The sequence below is a fragment of the Dinoponera quadriceps genome, unplaced genomic scaffold (assembly GCF_001313825.1).
Source record: "Dinoponera quadriceps isolate SergipeBrazil2010 unplaced genomic scaffold, ASM131382v1 scaffold7286, whole genome shotgun sequence".
NCBI lineage: Eukaryota > Metazoa > Arthropoda > Insecta > Hymenoptera > Formicidae > Dinoponera > Dinoponera quadriceps.
The window spans coordinates 721,851-741,316 of record NW_014562508.1 but is presented as its reverse complement, the minus strand read 5'-3'; the positions used below and the strand labels follow the sequence as shown (position 1 = coordinate 741,316).

At 43.5% G+C, this 19,466-nt stretch overlaps 1 protein-coding gene across 4 annotated transcripts in view; it reads right to left on the bottom strand.

Annotated features, from left to right (window-relative positions):
* Window positions 1-19,466, bottom strand: part of LOC106751103 (lachesin) — a 366,970-nt gene that overhangs the window by 105,265 nt on the left and 242,239 nt on the right. For all 4 annotated transcript variants that reach the window (XM_014631887.1, XM_014631888.1, XM_014631885.1 and 1 more), the window contains one exon: window positions 15,035-15,196. In XM_014631887.1, coding sequence (XP_014487373.1) covers window positions 15,035-15,196 — 162 coding nt within the window. The remainder of the gene's footprint in view (window positions 1-15,034; window positions 15,197-19,466) is intronic.

The window sequence follows — 19,466 nt, the reverse complement described above, 5'->3', positions numbered from 1 at the left end:
CGCGATAACGACGCGCGCCTCACTATGTACTCTTTAAGCCGGTAATGCCCCGCGTGCTCGAGATTTTTCAGCGAAATTCTCCAGCCGATAATGGAGACGGCCTACGAGGAGGGGACGCCGGGGAGAGGGCGCGTCCAAATCGCGTAGCGAGGGTGCGTCCCGGATACTCACAAAAGGTTTGCAAACTCGGGAGAAACGGTTTGCCCCCCTCGCTTCACTCGATTACTCGTTACTTCCGCCCGGTTAAAATGCGTGTCGCGAAAGTCATCATCTTCCCTCCCCTCCTGTCCGAAATCGGCGCGGCCGAAACGCGCTTATCGCGGTGTAATCCGTGACTCCAATCGAGGAAACTCGACCTCGCCTCGTCTCTCCTCGCGAGGATCGGCCGCTCCTGCAAGCTCTCTCTCGCATCCCCATGTCCTGCGTCGTAATGCGCGCTCGCGTTACTCGAGTTAATCACGCGGCAGTCGTTTGCGCGGATCCGTTCTGACAGGAAAAGCAGGGAAAACGGAAATTTAAGACATCATCAGGGTCAAAGTGGGAGTTAATGATATTATTAGAATCGAAACTGAATTTTGCTACCTTAGTCCCTACCGCGTGGTAGAACTAAAGGTTTAACATAGAGCGGGAATTTGGAGTCGGGGCGGAGCACAAAGCGCGATCGACGGAGGTATCAACGTCGACGTGCGATATTAACGCCGCTAATTACTATGGGCAGGTGTTTGATGTAATACGCGTGAAACATCGCGCGAATGAAACGTCAACGGGCGCATCGTGCACGAACGATTACCGGTGTGATAATTCGAATTTTCGGTTTTACACCGTAATGTTTATCACGGTTCATCGGTGAAAATTTTATTTCTCTCGGTCGCGATGAGAAACGGGTTGTTGTTACCGGCGAGATAGAAGTCGGGGAATTATTGCAATCATCGTGCCGGGATTGCGACTCGCGGCGGGACGTCGTAACAATGTAATTCCGCCGCGTTGGAAATTGACGTGACTATCCGGCGTTGTACTTCGTCTACTTCGAATGCAGCTTTAACCGCGATCGTGTCGTATTGCTCGCGACTTAGCCATTGCGACGCGTGCAATCTTGTTTTCGAAAAGCTGTCTCGCGGGCCACACTTATCCGTTTTCGTATTACCGTGTTATTTAGGTTACTCGAGCGCTAAGTTGTTTACCGGCGAATCTAACGAAGATTGAAGCTAAGGCCAGGGAAGTTAGACGGCCCCGTTCGTTATTTATGTTAATTCACTTAGCCTAAACACCACCGCTACCGTTGGCTGCTCACCCGCCCTCCGTCGTCGGTTCGGTCGTCGAAATTCCTTTCTCCTTTTTCTCTTTCCTCTTTTTCTCCTTCCTTTCTTTTCTTTTTTCTCGGAAAATACAGTTACGTATTCGTCGTTTGAAGTCGCGGCGGGAAGAGAAGAGTTTTGCAAACTTAATTTCCATTTTTTCATTCTCGAATCCTTGGACAAATTTACGATTCGAATCGCGGGTCAAAAGTTCGATATTGGCCGGGCGCAGCGTATTTCACTCGAGACTCACCTCTTGATTTTTTGACGGATTCAACGTATTCGAAGACGAATATAATATGGATATAATGGGATTGTTCGAATTATCTCACCGTGTCCCTATCTTTTAAAGTGGAATCGGTTATAAGTGTAGCGCTCTATGCGATCAGTAAAATCTCGCTGGGGATATCGAGTTAAGGGGACATTTCGAACGTTTAACTTGGCGGGTGATTTTTCGGAATTTTTTGCAAAAAAGTATGACACGCGATTCTGAAGGTTTGCATAAATATTTCGACTGTGTACAGTAATTCCTACAAAACATTGACTTCATTGTGGTAGGGACAATAGCCAAAGGTTTATCGTTTCGTAATTTTTTGTTGTTTCGGGTTCAAAAGTCTATAACGTCCAAAATCGTAACGACCAATCTTTCGTGTTCATCGCAACAAAATCACTTCTAACTTGATCAATATTGAAGATAATGATGTGTAGAAATTACTCTTCTGTACTATATTACCGTATACTTTAAACATCGACATTTATACATTTCCAAGTTGCATGTTTCATAATTTTGTTCAAGAACGATCTCTAAAAATTACCTGCGGAACGACGTTTTCAATGAAAATATCACCTTAATAATAGCCAGTGGAGTGCCGCTAGATTTTGAAATCTTCTCTCCACTCTCCAAAATCAATAAGACCGCAAGAGCAACTAAGTAGCTGCGAAAGCACGGAAGTACCGGAGCAACAACGTGCTCCCGCATATCCTTTCGCGAGATATTTTAATCCTCGTCTTCTAACGCACATCCGTTAACGTAAAATATTATCCCATCCGCGGCGAGATTCGTATCCGATGCTTAAAATCGCTCTCACGCGCGCAATCTATGCACATCGAACATTTGCGAATTCGCCGCGTTACGAATTTAAGGCACCGTGTAACAGAATGCGCGATTTTTCGCGCGTCGAGCCCGCGCCATCGCGCGTCGATCTCTCATATCTTCTCGTCGATTCGATGGACGTAGCGAATCGTGTTTGCGAGCAGATGATACCCATCCGTTAATTTCCATCCGACGTACCGTATTTCCCAGCTGACTTCCCGGCCGCCGTATACGAATTTCGGAGCGCTCGTCCCGATTTCGGCGGAATTGCGACTTGCGTAACATACTGCACGTAGTTATGTTATTTGTGCTCCAGCTGGCGTGTAGTAGGGCGCATGAAAATTCTCCGTCTCGACGGACTGTAAAAATTGCGTCGTGCCGCTTTGGTCGCAACCTCGGACAGAAGGAGGGGGGGAAAAAAAAGAGAGTGAGAGAGAAAGAGACCCACCGATCGAAAGTGCGATCAAACGGGAGGTTTTGTGTGTGTACTTTTTTTTTTGAGGTCAACGCGGTTCGATGAATCCGCTATCGTTACATATATAGATTTATTTCGCCCGTCACTCCGTTACACGGCTTGAATGTTGATGGGATCTACGAAACGCGAGTGTTTCTCGGCTTTACAACCGGGCGGCATCGCTTTGTTGTAAATAAGTTACTTCAGCTGCGCTACTCGCGACCGCAGTGCACGAAATATGCAGAACTGGCCCTGTGAAAAGCGGCGTCTGAAGGAGTAAATTCGCCTTTCTTCGTTGTGCGTTTCGATAAACAGTGAAATCGCGAATGTGCGAGCGCGCCACGTCTGCATAACGCTGATGGCGGCACGTAACAAAAAAATAGACACAGTTAATCAAGTGAGAAAAAGTATCCCAAATATACGTTGCTAATATAATAACGCACGCCGCGCGTGTCGAGAAATGTTCTCGCTTGCAAAACGTTTCGTGAATTACGTATTTCGACTGGTTATTTCACGGATCGCTGCAACTTGCGAGCGTTCAATAATTCTTTCACTACTTGCAAATTGTTAAATAAATCATGTAGCTACTACCGACGGTATCCTCGAAAAATCTACGGGTGAAAGAGCGTTCAATTTTCAAATTTTTTCCCAAACCTTTTTGTTACACTTTTTTTATGCATCCATATGTCAGAACGAATGCCGGTGTTTCATCGATTACCCTGTTACAATGTTCGCATATGGATGAAATTTATAAGGGTGTACGGTTTTGATTTTAAAATTCTATTGACTTAGAGATCAGTATTCGAGACTTGTTAAACATCAATCGCACCGATCGCCAATTTTATTTTCGCCCTTTTTCCCACCTCCCTAATCGTATTCGTACCCTTTTCGCAAATTTATAATACTCGACACCTTCGCGGCTAACTCGATGACCCGAAACCCGATTGAAACAACAGCGTGTAATCAAACGACGCGGGAGGACGTGTGCTATCGATTTAAGTGGCGAGAGTTAATGATATATTAATAAACGTGATTTGTAAAATTTTGGGAAAGCTCGCGAATCTTCGGCCGCCCGACTAATTGAGAGCACGCACGAAACTCAGGAGAGACGCGCCCGGAGAAACACGGAGGATAATTAACGATGGTGGAAAAAATCGCCCGGTCGTTATCTCATGCATAACGTGCGAATAATGCGTGAAAAATCTCATGAATAACATAGAAAAAAATTAGACCGCGCGAATGGTCGGCCGCGCTCGCCTTATTTTCGCGCAACAATACCGGGTCGTCCTTCTCCCTCCCGATCTTAACTACGTAGAGCTCCTTCATGCTCGGCGCGCGCGATGCGCCCACTTTATTAGCAAAATTATTATGCGTGCACTCGCTCGAGAACACGACAACCCCCGCGGCCGCATCTCCTCTTCATCGTAAATTTTCAGCACGTAACAGCCCGCGCATATCGCGCCCACGTGTTGTTCGTACCCGCCGAAAGTTCCTACTGTGAAAATATTAAACGCCAGTCCTCCGGCTCAATTAAACTCAGCGCGTTAGACGAGCCGTTAATTTTCTATTAACGTAAGACTCGTGCGCGCGTGCAAAAGAGTAGAGTAAAAGAGAGAGAGAGAGAGAGAGAGAGAAAAAAGAGAGATAGATAACTCTGGAGTGAAAAGCTCCTTTACGTATATATGAGCATATAGTTTTGTATATACATCGCTTAAAATTAGGCTAATCAATTTACATTCCACAATTCACGATTTAGCAACAGTTTGTAAGGAAAAAATGCTAGAAAGAAGATAGTATGGCGGCTTCTGTAATTTCATCCGGCAAGGAATTCCAGAGATAGATTGCTGTGGCGGTGAAGATTTTTTAAGATTTTTCAAGAGAGAGAGAGAGAGAGAGAGAGGGGAAGGAAGGAGGGGAGAAGAGAGGGGGAGGAGGTAAGGACATAGGAAGGTATGGATGCTGGTCAAGTTTTTAAATGGACGAATATCGAATATTATTAAGCAGTTGCAGCAAGTGTGGTGGGAGAGGGGGGGTAGCTAAAATATAGATACAGTTTCATCGAACTGCGGGCGGTGGCAAATTGGGCATTGAAAGCTTAATGAGCCTTTTTAGAGCTTAACGATCCAGCCGAGCCACTTTCGCAATACTTGCCCCGAGAGATTTATTCGCTGCTATAAGAGGTCAGATTATGATGGCTTTGGAGGCATTAACGCACGCCGGAGGTCGGAGGAGAGAGCGCGCGGTACGAAGAAGTACGCGGAGATGGATCAAGCGAAAGACGGACGGACGGACGGACTCCGAGTATTGGGAAATCGTGCGGAAATTATGAGTAATGAGTCGCGAATCGGCCGCGAATCTCTCTGTTAATGAATAAAGTTACGATTCGGGACAGCGACGTATCGCGATTTCTCCTCCAATTTGATCGTAAATAAAAGTATCTCGAGGGTATCTCGAAATATTTCTCTCTATATATTTCTCAGTGATTAGTTTTTCCGACGGAGTATACTCTAAGCTCACCCTCCATTAGCGATAATTAAAGCTGAACGAGGTTCAATTAACGTTCATGGAAGCAGAGAGTGAGGGCGAAAGAGAGAGAGAGAGAGAGAGACAGAGAGAAAGATATTTTCGGACTAACGATTCCAATCGACGGGGCTCGCGGATTAACGAGACACCGCCGTACACCCGTATTTTAATCCCCGATCGAAGATACGAGATATTGCGGCGCGTATCGTCGGGGGCGTAAATCCCCGGGCTTCGTCGAGATTAACTGCCAAATTTGACCTCCATCAAGGAATATCAGAATCTCGGTTTACCCCGGCGTTTCGCAGCGAGCGGGCCGAAACTTAGCTCGAAAGCTTAACGAGCCCTACGATCGCGGCTACGTGCACTTCGACGCGGGGCCAGGCCGAGAAAGTACTTATCTTCAGCGCCGAAGGGACTTCTCGTGCTCTCTGTCCCATAAGCGACCCAGTTTCTCCGCAGGTATAACCGAGCCGCAGCCGGCTGCGGCTAAGACGTAGTTGCGATAAGCGCGAAACGAGCTTTCCATTACTCCTCTGAAGGCGTGTAAAAAGTTAAGTACCCTCACTCTCGCGTACACCACACCGCGTAACGGCAACTCAAAGGTTTGCCTTAATTAATTTCTTTTTGCAGACATCGCGGTGGCCGCGACGCGTAATTAAACGCGGCATTTGATAGCCGCCCGCCGCCAACCACCGCCGCCGCGCCGCTGCTCTCTCTCTCTCTCTCTCTCGACTTCGTATTGTCGACGCGATCGCAATAACGCTCGGGGAGATAACTTACCCCCCGCGTGATATACAATTGTTCCGTATTTTTCGACCGCTCCGTCCGGCGATAAGCGACGCTTGTTCCTCCGCGCGCGAGCGAGCGCTTCCGCTCAATCGTTAAGCACAGAAATGCCGCGCGTTCGAATATGCCGGTTTACCGTCGAGTCCGTTCCTTACCGGCGAGATAACGATAAAAGCCCGAAGAGGGGCGGTTCACCCGGTTCCGAAAGCGTTTCAACGATGCTTCGAGCATCGTAAGCCCCGTTATACGCTGTACCGTTACATCGGATCTCGCGTATTCGCGTACATCGTGCATGATCATCTTGCAGAAAAATTGCTGTCGCACCGATAGAATCTTCGGCAATAATCGAAGCTAATTATCTCGACGCGACAGGGATATCATTGAAAGAAATACTTAAGTTGTTGAAACATATGACGCATTAGTTTCAATGATATTGTCTCTCATATGCGCGCTGCTGGAGGTTCCTCTGGTTCATTGGCATTTCTTCCGTGTGTATTAATACAGGGTTGGAAATTTCGGTCCTTGTGAAACCAAGGTGAAATGAACATTAGCGATAAAACAAAACTCTGGTCATAACGCTTGGTGTTTCCATGGAAAGTCTCGTTCGTAGGGTAAACGTGTCCTGAGTCTGTTGCGTCTCGTAGAAATGAATATATCTTCGAGCAACAAAGCTCTGAACAAAGGCCGGCAACGGCCTTTGCACGAAGGGATTTGTGTGATGAATTAAAAGTCAAATTATCACGTAACATACGTAATTATCGACGGTGTTGCAAAGTTAACACGTTGACTGCTGTGGGTGTCATCAGTGACTAGTGTTCTTTGATATCGCCGCGTCTCACTGAATTACTTAATTAAATGAAACGTAATCAACCGCACATAGAGCATATTAATATATAATCAGTAGGGAGCTAACGAATATATGCATAATGCATATAATTGCATATTTGTTTAATGTATCGGTGGCGATTCAAACTTCAAATGAACATTCACCGAGAGAAAAGTCGATTGACTCGCTGGTAATCCATATTTCATAGTCAATTTTAGCCCCGGCTATACGTTTACAGTTTTTCTAAGCGTGCCAAATATATAGCAGAGCGAACCCGGATTTATAGTCACAGCAGCTATGACATTCACTCGTACAACTATATTTTACGGTACGTCATAAATGAGAGTATAAAACGTAGTATAAAATACAGTTACAACAAAGAACCATACGTTTTTATACTCTTGAATAAAAATTGACTATTTTCTTTTTAACTAGGTCGTTCTTAACGTGTTAGCGAATGATTTTGTCTGAAATCTTATTTAATATTATATCGCATTTTGAAAGCACGCCTCCCTAATTGGATTCAAACCCGAGATTTCCGGATCGCTCGAGTCACTCGTCTCACGTACCAGTTTTTCAATTTTTGTGTTATGTCTTATGTACCGTTCATATATCGTATAACCAGTGCAATTATATAACTTTTCAACAGTACAGTTTAACACTTATATCGTAATTATATAACTAATATTATAGAAACATATATTTATCATTTTCTCTCGAAATGAAGAATCGAAGTAATCAGCAGAAACCAGCGGTGAACGGTGTAGATATCTCGAAACGTTTCGGATTCGGACCACCTCTCCAGTGGGCATACGCAAACATCGGTTACTTGCCAACGAGGCAAAGTTATTATATTATCTAGATATCATCATAAGATTATTTTCAGACGGTACGTAAGCCAATGGAACGGCTTTGTGTGTCTCTCTATGCTCCTTGCTGGGGAGCGACCGTTGCAAGTCCAAGAAATCTCTCCTCACTTTTCCACCATCCCTCGGAAAATGTTCTCGAAACTTTTTCGCGCGACTGTATCTTACGTATTCATCATTATCTTATCCCGAGGCGGGCGGAACTATCCGCGACTTCTCTCGCGAACGGAGCGACGAATCTAACGCTGAGCGAGAAAATGTTTCAAAAGACAAAACCGGATCCCATTTCGCTTACGTATACGCTCGCTCACCCACTCACCCGCTTACACGTACGCGCTCGAGTGCACACGCACGCGCCGACACACGTACGCGCATTTATCAGTTCCCTCATTTTTGCCGCGTAGACATTGCGGCTGCGAGGTTTCGATTACTCGGAAAGCTTCCCATCGTTCCATCTTCAATTACACTTAATCGTGACCGCCGCGTGGCCTCGCTCGCAATAAAATGCTCGCCGCAGTATATCTGTCGTCCGCGATAGCCGCGCTCGGTGCTTTTCGCGTCGAAACGTCCACCGCGACAATAGCGACGATAGCCGCGTGCGAGAGAACTTTCTGGAGGTATCTCGAACGCTCTCGAGGTCTCATTCCCCCGATTTATCCGATCCCGAGTAAATTATTTGGGAAGGATTGCGCTGTCGCGGACTTCTCTGCCTCGTGCGAAAGAGGGATATAAGTCGCGCGTGGGAATGAATCGAACGAATCGGCGAACGAGGCAAAAATCGGTCTCCGGGTTTGTACGTTTCGTCGATGAGCGGCGATATCCGGCAATGATCGAACTGCCGAATTGCTGTGCAACGAGACTGATTTCGGCAAAGCGGTTGCGCGAGCTTATTAATGAATGAGGAGAAAATGGAAAATGCGTCGCGGAAGAAACGTACGTACGCGTTGTTAACGGAATTACAACAAAATGCCGGAATCCGTCTGAATCCCATCTAAATCCGTCTTCAAGCAGAGAGAATGTTAGGGCTTTTTTCATATAATTCCTTCCAATTTAACACAGCGTAACAACAAGAACATAATAAATGTTTTTAACGACAGAGTGCAATTCTTAAAATATAAATAGCACGTGTGAAACGAAAGAATAATGAATTAATTCGAGAATATTAACGTACGTCTTCGAAATATATTTTTTTAACAAATGCTATTTTTTCCAATTTCCAATTTGTCTAAAATCTCGAAAACATATATATTACATTAAAAGTCTTTGAAATTTCCTTCTTTTATTACTACACGTCTCCAAGACGTAGGATTAGGGACATAAGTTGCGAACAAAAGGTTACTGTACTAAAATTAAGGCCAAATGTGGATATGTTCTTCAATTGAAAAATCCTACGCTAAATTTATAAAATTCCGCCCGCGTATTAATTCAACATTAATTTGTCCATTCATTCGCCGGACCTATATTTTGATTTTCCCCCCGCGTTTCACCGACAATTGTACTAAGCCACTGCGGAAGATTGTAGTCATAAACAAAACGATCACGCGGATCGTCGTAAATGACGTAATAATAAGACAATTGCCCGCTAATAACTGGCAATTTCACACGTTTCTCCCGTCATCATTTTCATCGCGAGGCCAGACAATTTAGACTACGGACGCGTGACTACCCCTTTTTTATCGTAATTCAAATAATCGTACGAAACTTTCGGCACACGCTATCCACACACAACCACAGCCATACTCGGGACGCCGTGCGTGCTAGAGTTAACGGGGGCGATCCATTATCCGGCGGGGTGTGATTCGTCATCGCGGGACAAGCGATCGTTTCAGACATTTAATCATAGTCCCGATGACTTCTAATTAGGAGCCACGGTGATGAACCACAGCTGAGAATCGCACGGTCGGCACTCATTTCGCGCGTTATAATATACACACCGGTCGGAAAGACACCCTACGTGCTATCGACCTTGTGACAGAGTAATCTCCACGCTCGGTGACCCCGCTGCATAATGAGGTGTCGAGAGTTGCATTGCGCTTATATAACCGCATCCTCCGCGCCTCCCCATTTTCCCCCTTCTCTTTCTCTCTCTCTCTCTCTCTCTCTTCGTGAAACCAAATAGATGGAACACCCGTGTGACGCACCGGCACATTCAGCAACAGCCGGCGGACGCGTCATTGATCCTTTTTCGTATCGGTTCCTCGCACATTGCTTCATATTCGATCCACCCGTCCGCGCTGTATCACCGTTTCATCCGAAATCACTTGTAACAGCGTAAAATACAGATTTTCATGTGAAATATCGTTCATTACATCGGTCGAGAAAAATTCGCATCACAATTCCTGTCCTTCTCGAGCTTCCCTTTTTTCTTCTCACACGCTCACACGTTGAGACAGAAGATGACAGAACGAATTATTTAGCCTCAATTATGAAAAACATGTGGGCTATATTTTTTAATATCTTGTAAGTTCATAGTATGAGGTATGGAGAACAAGGCAACAGAACTTATTTTCATTAAAATTTTTTATTCCCGTGTTTCATATTGTCAGGAAAACTAAGATTCTATTTAAATATTATATTATTAGACGATTTTTAACGTTCTTCACATAAATATATAGTTACAACAAAAGATTCGAATTCTCTATCGTTCCATAGAAAATTAAAACACACATCCCTTTCACCAACTTTTGCAAGATTGTACACCAGTGTCATCACATACACCGATTCGAAGTGAAAAAATAGCTTCTGAAAAGACAAATTGGAAGAGATTTCCTTCAATTGTTGTTTACCATACCATGCCATGAGAATGAGAGAAAAACCTTGATTTTAATAGTTGCGTTTGTGTGGTCAGCGTCATAAAATTAACTAAAACTGACGATTTCGAGATAACGGATACAATTTTGTGTTGGCCGGTGTTATCATCGCGCGGTACATACATGCGATCGTGCAACAACGAGATACGTGGAAAATATAACAACGGGACATTTCGGACGAGCGAGAATACGTTAAGCGCTACGTTACGCTCGGCTGCTTATCCCGGGATTATCTTGCGTCGTAATCAGTTTAACATTAACAAATTGTCGTAAGTACGACCGACGTCATTTCGTTCCGCTATGCGCGCTCGCTTTCGCCCAGTCTTTGCGTTACGAAACTACGATCTGAATTTCAACGGCTACAATCGGCTTTTAATATTCAGTTGCGCATTGAATACTCGTTAATTTCCATTATCGTGCCTCGTTTGATTGTAATATATTCGTTGTTTGTCGTTACTCGTCCTTTGTCCGTCGTAATGAACGAGTTTCGCTTGTGATTATTTCACACGTGAAATAAACTTGTACATAATAACGTACGCACCTTCCGAAGCCCGAATAAATCTGTTCCACAATTTTTGAGCGCTGCTCGCTATCGGATACCATTCGTCTTCATGGGACGCATCCGGATAGACAGATTTACGTAAATCTGGCAGCGATTTTACTCGCCGATGTGCGAAGGCTGTATCTCTCTCGAGCGCTTCACACGTGGCACATTTGTATGATATGACACGACGAAATAAAGAAACGCAAGAAATTATCAGAATTTACTCGAAACAATATATCATGCAGAACGTAATTCAAAAATCCGAGGGTAACTTTCAATAAATTTCTTACTATTAGGTTGGTGCGTATGAAATGTCGCATTCTCTTTACATGCGGACGTTTTCCTCCCTGTTTTCGTTATACTTTTGTATTTGGCATAACCTCATTCATACTCGTATTGTCCATTGCCAGAGACTCATTTCAACAAAATAGGTTTTCTCGAAGGTCTTCCCTTTTTTATTTCTTTTGAGTTTATTACCGATATGAATTCTGCCGACATTCGCGTCATTTTCTTATATGAGTACAAACTTGGTAATAGTGCTGCAAAAGCTGCACGCAACATAAACCAAGCGTTTGGGGAGAATACGGTTAACAATCGGAAAGTGCAGCGTTGGTTCGAAAAATTTCGGACTGGCGATTTTTCACTGCAAAATGAGCCGCGCGGAAGACCCAAAACGTCTGTGAATAATGATGACCTGAAGGCTCTAGTGGAAGCGGATCCAGCCGTATCCACGAGGGAACTTGCTATCAGGATGAAAGTTGACCATACAACGATATTGAGACACCAAATTGTACTCCCATCGCTTGTGAATCGGCATGGCCCGCTACTGCTCCATGACAACGCTCGGCCGCACACATCGCACAAAACAATTGCGAAACTGAACGAACTGGAATATGAAGTTTTGCAGCATCCACCATATTCACCGGATCTCTCGCCGACCGATTTTCATTTTTTCAAGCATTTAGAGCTGTTTTTAAGAGGCAAACACCATGAAAATGAAGACAGTCTAAAAAACTCGATATCAGAGTTTATTAATTCTAAAGACCAAAATTTTTTTAAGACAGGCATCTACGCTTTAAAATCTCGTTGGGAGAAGTGTATTGAAGCGAATGGAGCATACTTTGATTGAATAAACAGCTTTTGAAGAAAGATATACAGTTTTATACAATCACTTAAGAATCCGACATTTCATATGCACCAACCTAATATTACATCTGCATGACAAAAAAAATTACGTCGTTGCATGATGTAAATTTAATGATTAATTTGATACCATATAGGACTATAATTGGATATATAATTGGACTCTATATTGAAAGTTTATTGATTCAACGAAATGTTTTCCCCCCTCTAAAGTTACCATCGTCGATAATCTCGTATCGTGAGACGATCGTGAGAGTCTTTTCGGACATCGAGCGCGCGAAGAGCATCATCCGGACGGTCAGTCCGTTTGTTTATGATTAAACTTTCCCCGTGGAACTCGGCTACAACAATGAGCCGTAGAGACGCGCTCTCCCCCGGTAACGGATCAAGGCGAGACGGAAACGGAAGTTCGCCCAAGTTCACCGGAAAAAGTTTCGCGACGCTGTGTATTCGCACACGAAATTAACATAAGAGGGTCACCTTCGCGCCACCGAACTTGATCTGAGCGGCCCGGCGAAACTTCGGAAAGGTCAGAGACCGCCGGTTTCCCTCGGCCGGGGGTTTCCTCGGCGATGGGCCGCGCGTCTCGTCGCTCACGCGATTTCTTTCGAGCGCTCGTACTCGCGCCTAGCTCTGCGCACCTGTGTTTGCCGTTCCATTAGCGGAGAAAAATGCATGAATATGCAGCGAGAACAAAAGGCCCCTCCCTCGCGGTTTATCTCACACGGATCTACGTATTAGCGGATAGATATAATTACATCTCTTAGCGATGGTGATGGATATCCAATTTTTTTTATTAATCAGCTATCGAAGTTTAATCGCACCGTCGCATTTGTTCTTTCTCTCTTTTCGGTGCACTTTCCACTTAGAGAGATGCCGAAGTCGATGGCGAATGTGATAGGCGTCGATAACGTAGACGATCCTCGAAATGTCACATACATATTGATATGATCACGGCTGTTCGTTTTGTATTTCTCGTACAGTCGGCGTCATGTATGCATGTGTCATTCTCTGGATTGAAACGTTTTACTGTTGCACGATTTCTAGCCTTTCGCATGTACACATAAGGTCGAGACTGTTATAATTAGAGCCATCATAACTCTACTTTTATAACTGCAATTATTTTCGCGATTTTCAACCTTATGTGCAAGATTTCAAATCGTGTAATTCCCCGTCTAGGAAATGATACTGCATACATGACGCAGACTGCACATGTAGATTTTACGTAAATATAAATGCGATACAAATGTGTCATGAATTGATTCACCCTGTTTCCCATATCTAGCGGAAAATTTGAGATGTTTAAAAATATTCTGCAAGCTTTTCGTATCTTTCTAGACCTTTAAATTTGACAGTACAGGTATAAAAAGGTATGAAAGGTATACAAATATAAAGGTATGCAAATCTTATTGACATTTTCTCGACTGGAGCAGATTCGACAAATACGGTACGTACGGACCGCAATATTTCTGTATCAGGCGAAATATTTACGCTAACTAACAGCTGGGGATATCAGTTTTGAGATTTTTTATCACACGTTTCCATCACACGTTGAGTAACGCTTCGATTCATTTTTGCTTTAACAACTGTGTGAAAGCACTTATAAGTCTGTGCAGCCAATGCGGCATGAACTACGGCGAGAAGAAGTCAGTATTTTGCCAAGGAAGTTTTCAAATACGACGTCTCCTTAAGTCGCCCGCGTCACGTCTCTCTCGTGACGGCAAAATCCCCCGTCAATCAGCGCGTAAGAATGTCATCTCCGTCTCTGTTTTCTTCGACGGTTTATCGTGATGAAAAATCTAGTTCGCGGGGAACGACGATGTCAAACGTATCGCGTCGGTGGACCTCATGTATACGTCAAAGTTACTGCCGCCGAATTAATAACGCCCGCGCTGCGGTATGCGCGATCAGCGATGCCGGGAATTATTAATAGAAGGATTTATTGCTTCCGCTGTATACGTTCGGCATAAATCACCTATCATCTGCGCGCGTATCGTCACAAAGCGCATTATTGAAATATATACAGCCGATTTGAAGATACCAATTAGTATGTTGCAATGAAAGGTGCATCTCCCGATCGCGCCCGGACTGCGGACAACGTTGCGCGCGGCGATAAATTGTGGAATCGCGTTACGCAATCGGCGCAAATGCCAAACCGTACTGCACGTCGAATAAAAGCGTCATCTTAATGACATTATCTCAAAAACGTCATCAAACGTCATCGAAACTACTAACTCTTTCAGGAGTTTTTTTTCACTTTCGGGAGTTAAATCGTGCAACCTCCTCGCTTGTTATATTCTCCTGATGAGAATCTGTGAAAATCTCGAAGCATTGGGAATCTATGGAAATTTAGTTTCGATATTAGGAGAACATGATCAGCGAGGAGGTTGCAGGAGTTAATTCGCGCAACCTCCTCGCTTATTATGTTCTCCTGATAAGAATCGGTCGCTAATTGCGCGGTCGGCGAACATAAAGTGCGCGCTTATCAAACTTTGTCACCTTGATTCTCTTAAAAAACAAGAAAAAGGAGAAATACGCATGAGAAATGCGTATGAAAGCGGATGTTGCTAAATCGAGTGACTAAGCGACCGACCGGAAGACAATATACTCGTACGGTAAATGCGGGGAAACGCTGGTTAAAATGGATTGAATTAATTAACGGGTAACAAGACTGCTCACGGTGGTTCACGTTACCTGACACTCGTACGTCCCGTTGTCTCTCTCTTGGACGTATTTTATTTGAAGGGTCCAGTCGTCCGAGCCCTCGGGATGCAGCACTTGAAATCGCTCGTCGTTCGTGTATGTGAACATAGAGCTTGTTAGGACGTGGAAATCACGCCGGCGGATCCACGATATCTGAAACACGGTGATTGATTAGCGGTCGTACCAGCGTTAATGAATATAAAAGGGCTCGGGTTACTTCCACGGCGATATAATAATCATCGTGTCGGCGCACGTCGGTCAAATTTACATCTAATTGCGCGATGAAAAATACGAGGTATTTCTGCGCGCGAATTAACTCCGTGTCGCGGCTGCGAAGAACAGTTAGTTTCGGAAAATTAAAATGTCAGACGAACCGTTTGTTTAATTTGACAAACGCGAGCAATAAAATTTAATTGAAACAAATATTAAGGTAACGCGCAACGTCGTATATATTTGCGTTCGTATAAATTGGATTAACATAACCGATTGGATTTCATCGGTAAAATAACATGCGTCGTACGTTTTTAATGGCTCTTGATGAGGTAGGAAATCATTATTCCCGCAGATAAATAAGTCACGATAAAATGGTATGGAGCATCGCCGGCAAGCAAATGACACTGACCTACATATCGCGCGAAACATATAAAAATATATATCACTTACACAACGGAGTTCGTGTACATGTGCGTATAGAGCTAATTTGAATTGAGTTGTTGCAAAAATGCAATTACGTTGCGTAAACATGTAGTTAGGTTTAATTACAGCCTGACTGCATTCGCCGAGATATATTGTTCTTAGCGTGACGTCTAACGAAGATAAAAATTTATCGCTTTTAGCTAAAGAGCGAAGCTCGTTAGCTAATCTGTTCCCGCCGCGCGCCCATACATTTTCATATAGACGGATTAAGCACGCGAAGAATTTCGTACGCAATTATGTATAGTGCCATCTGCGCGAAAATAGCCGAACATTATCCTCGTGGTAACACCGTAAAGCTGAATAGAATTCATATATATTTCCGTACCGAAATTATAAATGATCAAATGTTAGAAATTAGAATAGGCCGGTAAGAGCCAAGCTGTTAAGTGCGAATATATTTATCCTTTCAAATTAAAGATACATTCTAATTTCTAACATTTGATTCATATCATATCATGGAAGGCTGATACAACATGAAAATGATAAAAGTACATGCGAAGAGAATTTTTCTCGAGGATATAAACCTTCGCATGAACCGCAAAAGTACCATAAAAGTTCTGTCCGGCTGGAATGTACTTATAACGTTGAAATATCAATTTCAAAGCGATATGGGAAATTTTGGAAAGCAATGCACAATTACAAGTGCATATCGCCGTCCAAACCATCACGGTCTGTCACAAATGCAACAAATGTCCCGTTGTTATCACAGAGACGCGCATACATAATAGTCGACGTCATGTACACCGCCACCATTTCCTAAAATTAGATGGTTCTCAACCTTACCACAATGATTATTGTCTATCGAACGAGACAGTGAGAGATAGAAAAAGCGATCTCGAGGAGGCGAGAGAAAGAGCTTACGGAGCGAAGTACTCTCGTACAGAAATGGGTTTAGCGGTACTTAGTAACTTCGTCCTCACACAAACGCTACGACCTATCTTACCACCCTCGGGGACTGAGTGCGATATTGCATAAATAGTAAAATTGTGAGAGCCGGAAATACGATCCCGATCTCCGGGGGAATGCGGCGACCCCGTCTCTGTTCCTTAGAACGGGCTTCTCGCTTTCCACTCCGCCGATGCTTCGAGATCATTGGAGAAAGAGAATGCATAAAACATAAGGTATGCACCCGGCGAAGGTGGCTAATCACGGCGGCTGGATTGTATCGGGCTCGTATGGAGCATATAAATTGGCCGTGACGTTGGATTACACGCGAGATCATTCTGTGCCTTACCGCGCCCGTGGATAAGTAAATGCGCGAGTGATAATTTTTCGATCCACTCGACCTCCCTCCTCTCATCACGTCCCTCGGTTCTTCGTCCTTTGATCAACCCCGCGTCAATATTGCATCCGTCGGAGTTTCACGCACCCGAATTTGCCTCGCGCAGAGCGAACTTGAAATTTCGACTCGACTCGATGGAATTATTTGGAATGGTTACGGATGATGCAACGGCCGAGGAAATATTTCGGCAGTTCGATTCGTCGGATCAAGCTCGAAGGGCGTTTCGTACACACGGAAGAAGAAACGGGATTTTCGAGGCGGTAATATTATTTTTTCCGCAATTGTTGCCCCCGCATGTGTACGTGGGCGGAGGAACGGAGAAAGAGAGGGGGGGGGGAAGAGGAAACACGGTTGACCCAATTGTTGATCCCGCCATGATACAGACTTTTTTTCATTTTAAATAACGCGCACATGAGCGACAAGCGTTCGCGAACTTGCAACTCCGCGCGAGTAACGTCTGCATATAAATATGTTAATTAGCAGTTTATATAATTACCAGTGTTCACATAATTATAACGTATTAATTTAGACTGTTTGCGGATGTTGGGAGAACGCTCTCGAAAATTTCAAGCAGCGAAACTTCGCCGCGCGGCACGACCGGTTGCCGCCAGTTCTCGGCTACAATCGAGCCATTCCAATGTTTCCAGGCATTCAGAAGAGATCCACTCTCGTCCGAAAGTATTAAACCACTCGAGGCGCTTCCCGATCGGCTTCAAACTTTAGATTGATGCGAAATTTCCCGGTAGACTGATTATTTTGGATTTGCTTTTCTCCCGTCGGTAGATCCCGCGCGAAGCCCGTCTGAACTTAAATTTAGCGCGCGCTCGAGAAGATCGTCGTCGGAAGCGCGGAAGAATCGAATTCGCGACGCGATCCTAAATCTGTCGCGCGTGAATAAACGTGCGCGCAATTTTTCTTCCTTCTCGTCTTCTTCCCTCTTTTCTTCTTCGTTCTTAGATCGTCCTTAGATCTGAATCGTAATTTTAGTCATACAGGAGCCGAGCAGGGCAGCCGGTTGGTTCGATAGAGGAGATCGGGGCTAAAAGTTGCAGAGATTAGGAAAGACCGGAGTAGTTGGCTAAAGGGGTAATTTGGCTAATTTATTATTTCTGTTGTTTTCTAACAGATTACACAATCGAGCAAGCAGAGATTTCGAATATGTCAAAGGTAGTTATGAAATCCCTACTTGTGCGCGATTCTGTAATCTATTAGAAAATAACAAAAATAATCTCTTGATGAATTTTGAGTGAAATTATCCGGTTAGTTTAAGAAGTCATGTTTGTAGATATACAGGTTTTAGGTAGATTTTAGTTGTTTTTTTCGGCTGCCATGGCTCAAAAGCGCGACCGAAAAACAGGTATGTAGAGATAAAACTGCGTCCTTGTAATATCATTAACTTTAATCAAGTATTTAAAACAGTTCGAAAGAGAACCTACATGGGAAAACAGATTTCCTTGGATTTAATAACGTTTCTTTAATTGAAACATGTTTGTCTTTTGGAACGAAGCAAACGAGCAACTGTTTCATTCAACAAACAGAACTGTGTTTGGTTTCTCAAATAATAAATACTTTTTCACGACAAATAACATATTTCTGTCGAATTTTCATCCAAACATTACAACGATGGTTACAAGCGATAAATAATTTGAAAGAAGTACAACACTATGTTACAAAAATATTAAAAAACCTTTTCACTTCAGTCGAAGGCAATATTTAATATGCAAATGAAATCAATTTTTTTACCGGGAATTAAACATTATATATTTTTTCTTATATATTATAATACTATATTTTCTATCAAATATAATTATAATACTATATTTTCTATCAAACAACATAGTTTAGTTAACATAGTTTAGTTAACGATATTTTCATTCAAACAACATAATATTTGATATTAAATTATGTTGCTTAAAATAAACGATCTCAAGTCAAGTAAATACGTATACTGTATATATTTTATTTCCTTTATGAAAGACACGACACAATTGATCATATGATCCAAGTGTCCCATTTGCACAATTTCGCTTCAAGTTAAATAACTTTTGTATGGGAAATACATGAGGCTAATATTTTTTTTTAAAGCTAAAGGACGTACAATTACATTAAAATATACACAATATTATAAAATATTATGTACGTCTTCCTTTTTAATCAATATGTGAAAAGTGTGTGCGACAATAAGCAATAAGCGATCTCCCCTATTCGATTACTCAAGTAAAGCGTCCACTTCCGCCGCCGTGATGGACATTTTTGAGCTCGCCGAGAACTTGTCGCTTACTTTCTTCTTTCTACCTTCCGCGTTAATAGAATTAAACTCGGAACTGACCGTGGATGCAACGGCCTTTGTTTGTCGTTTTTCTCTCATCCCTTTTTTTTCGGCGAAGTCTCGGGAATGGCCGCGGTTCCAATCGATAGCCATTCGGGGAAGAAGCCTGTTTCGAC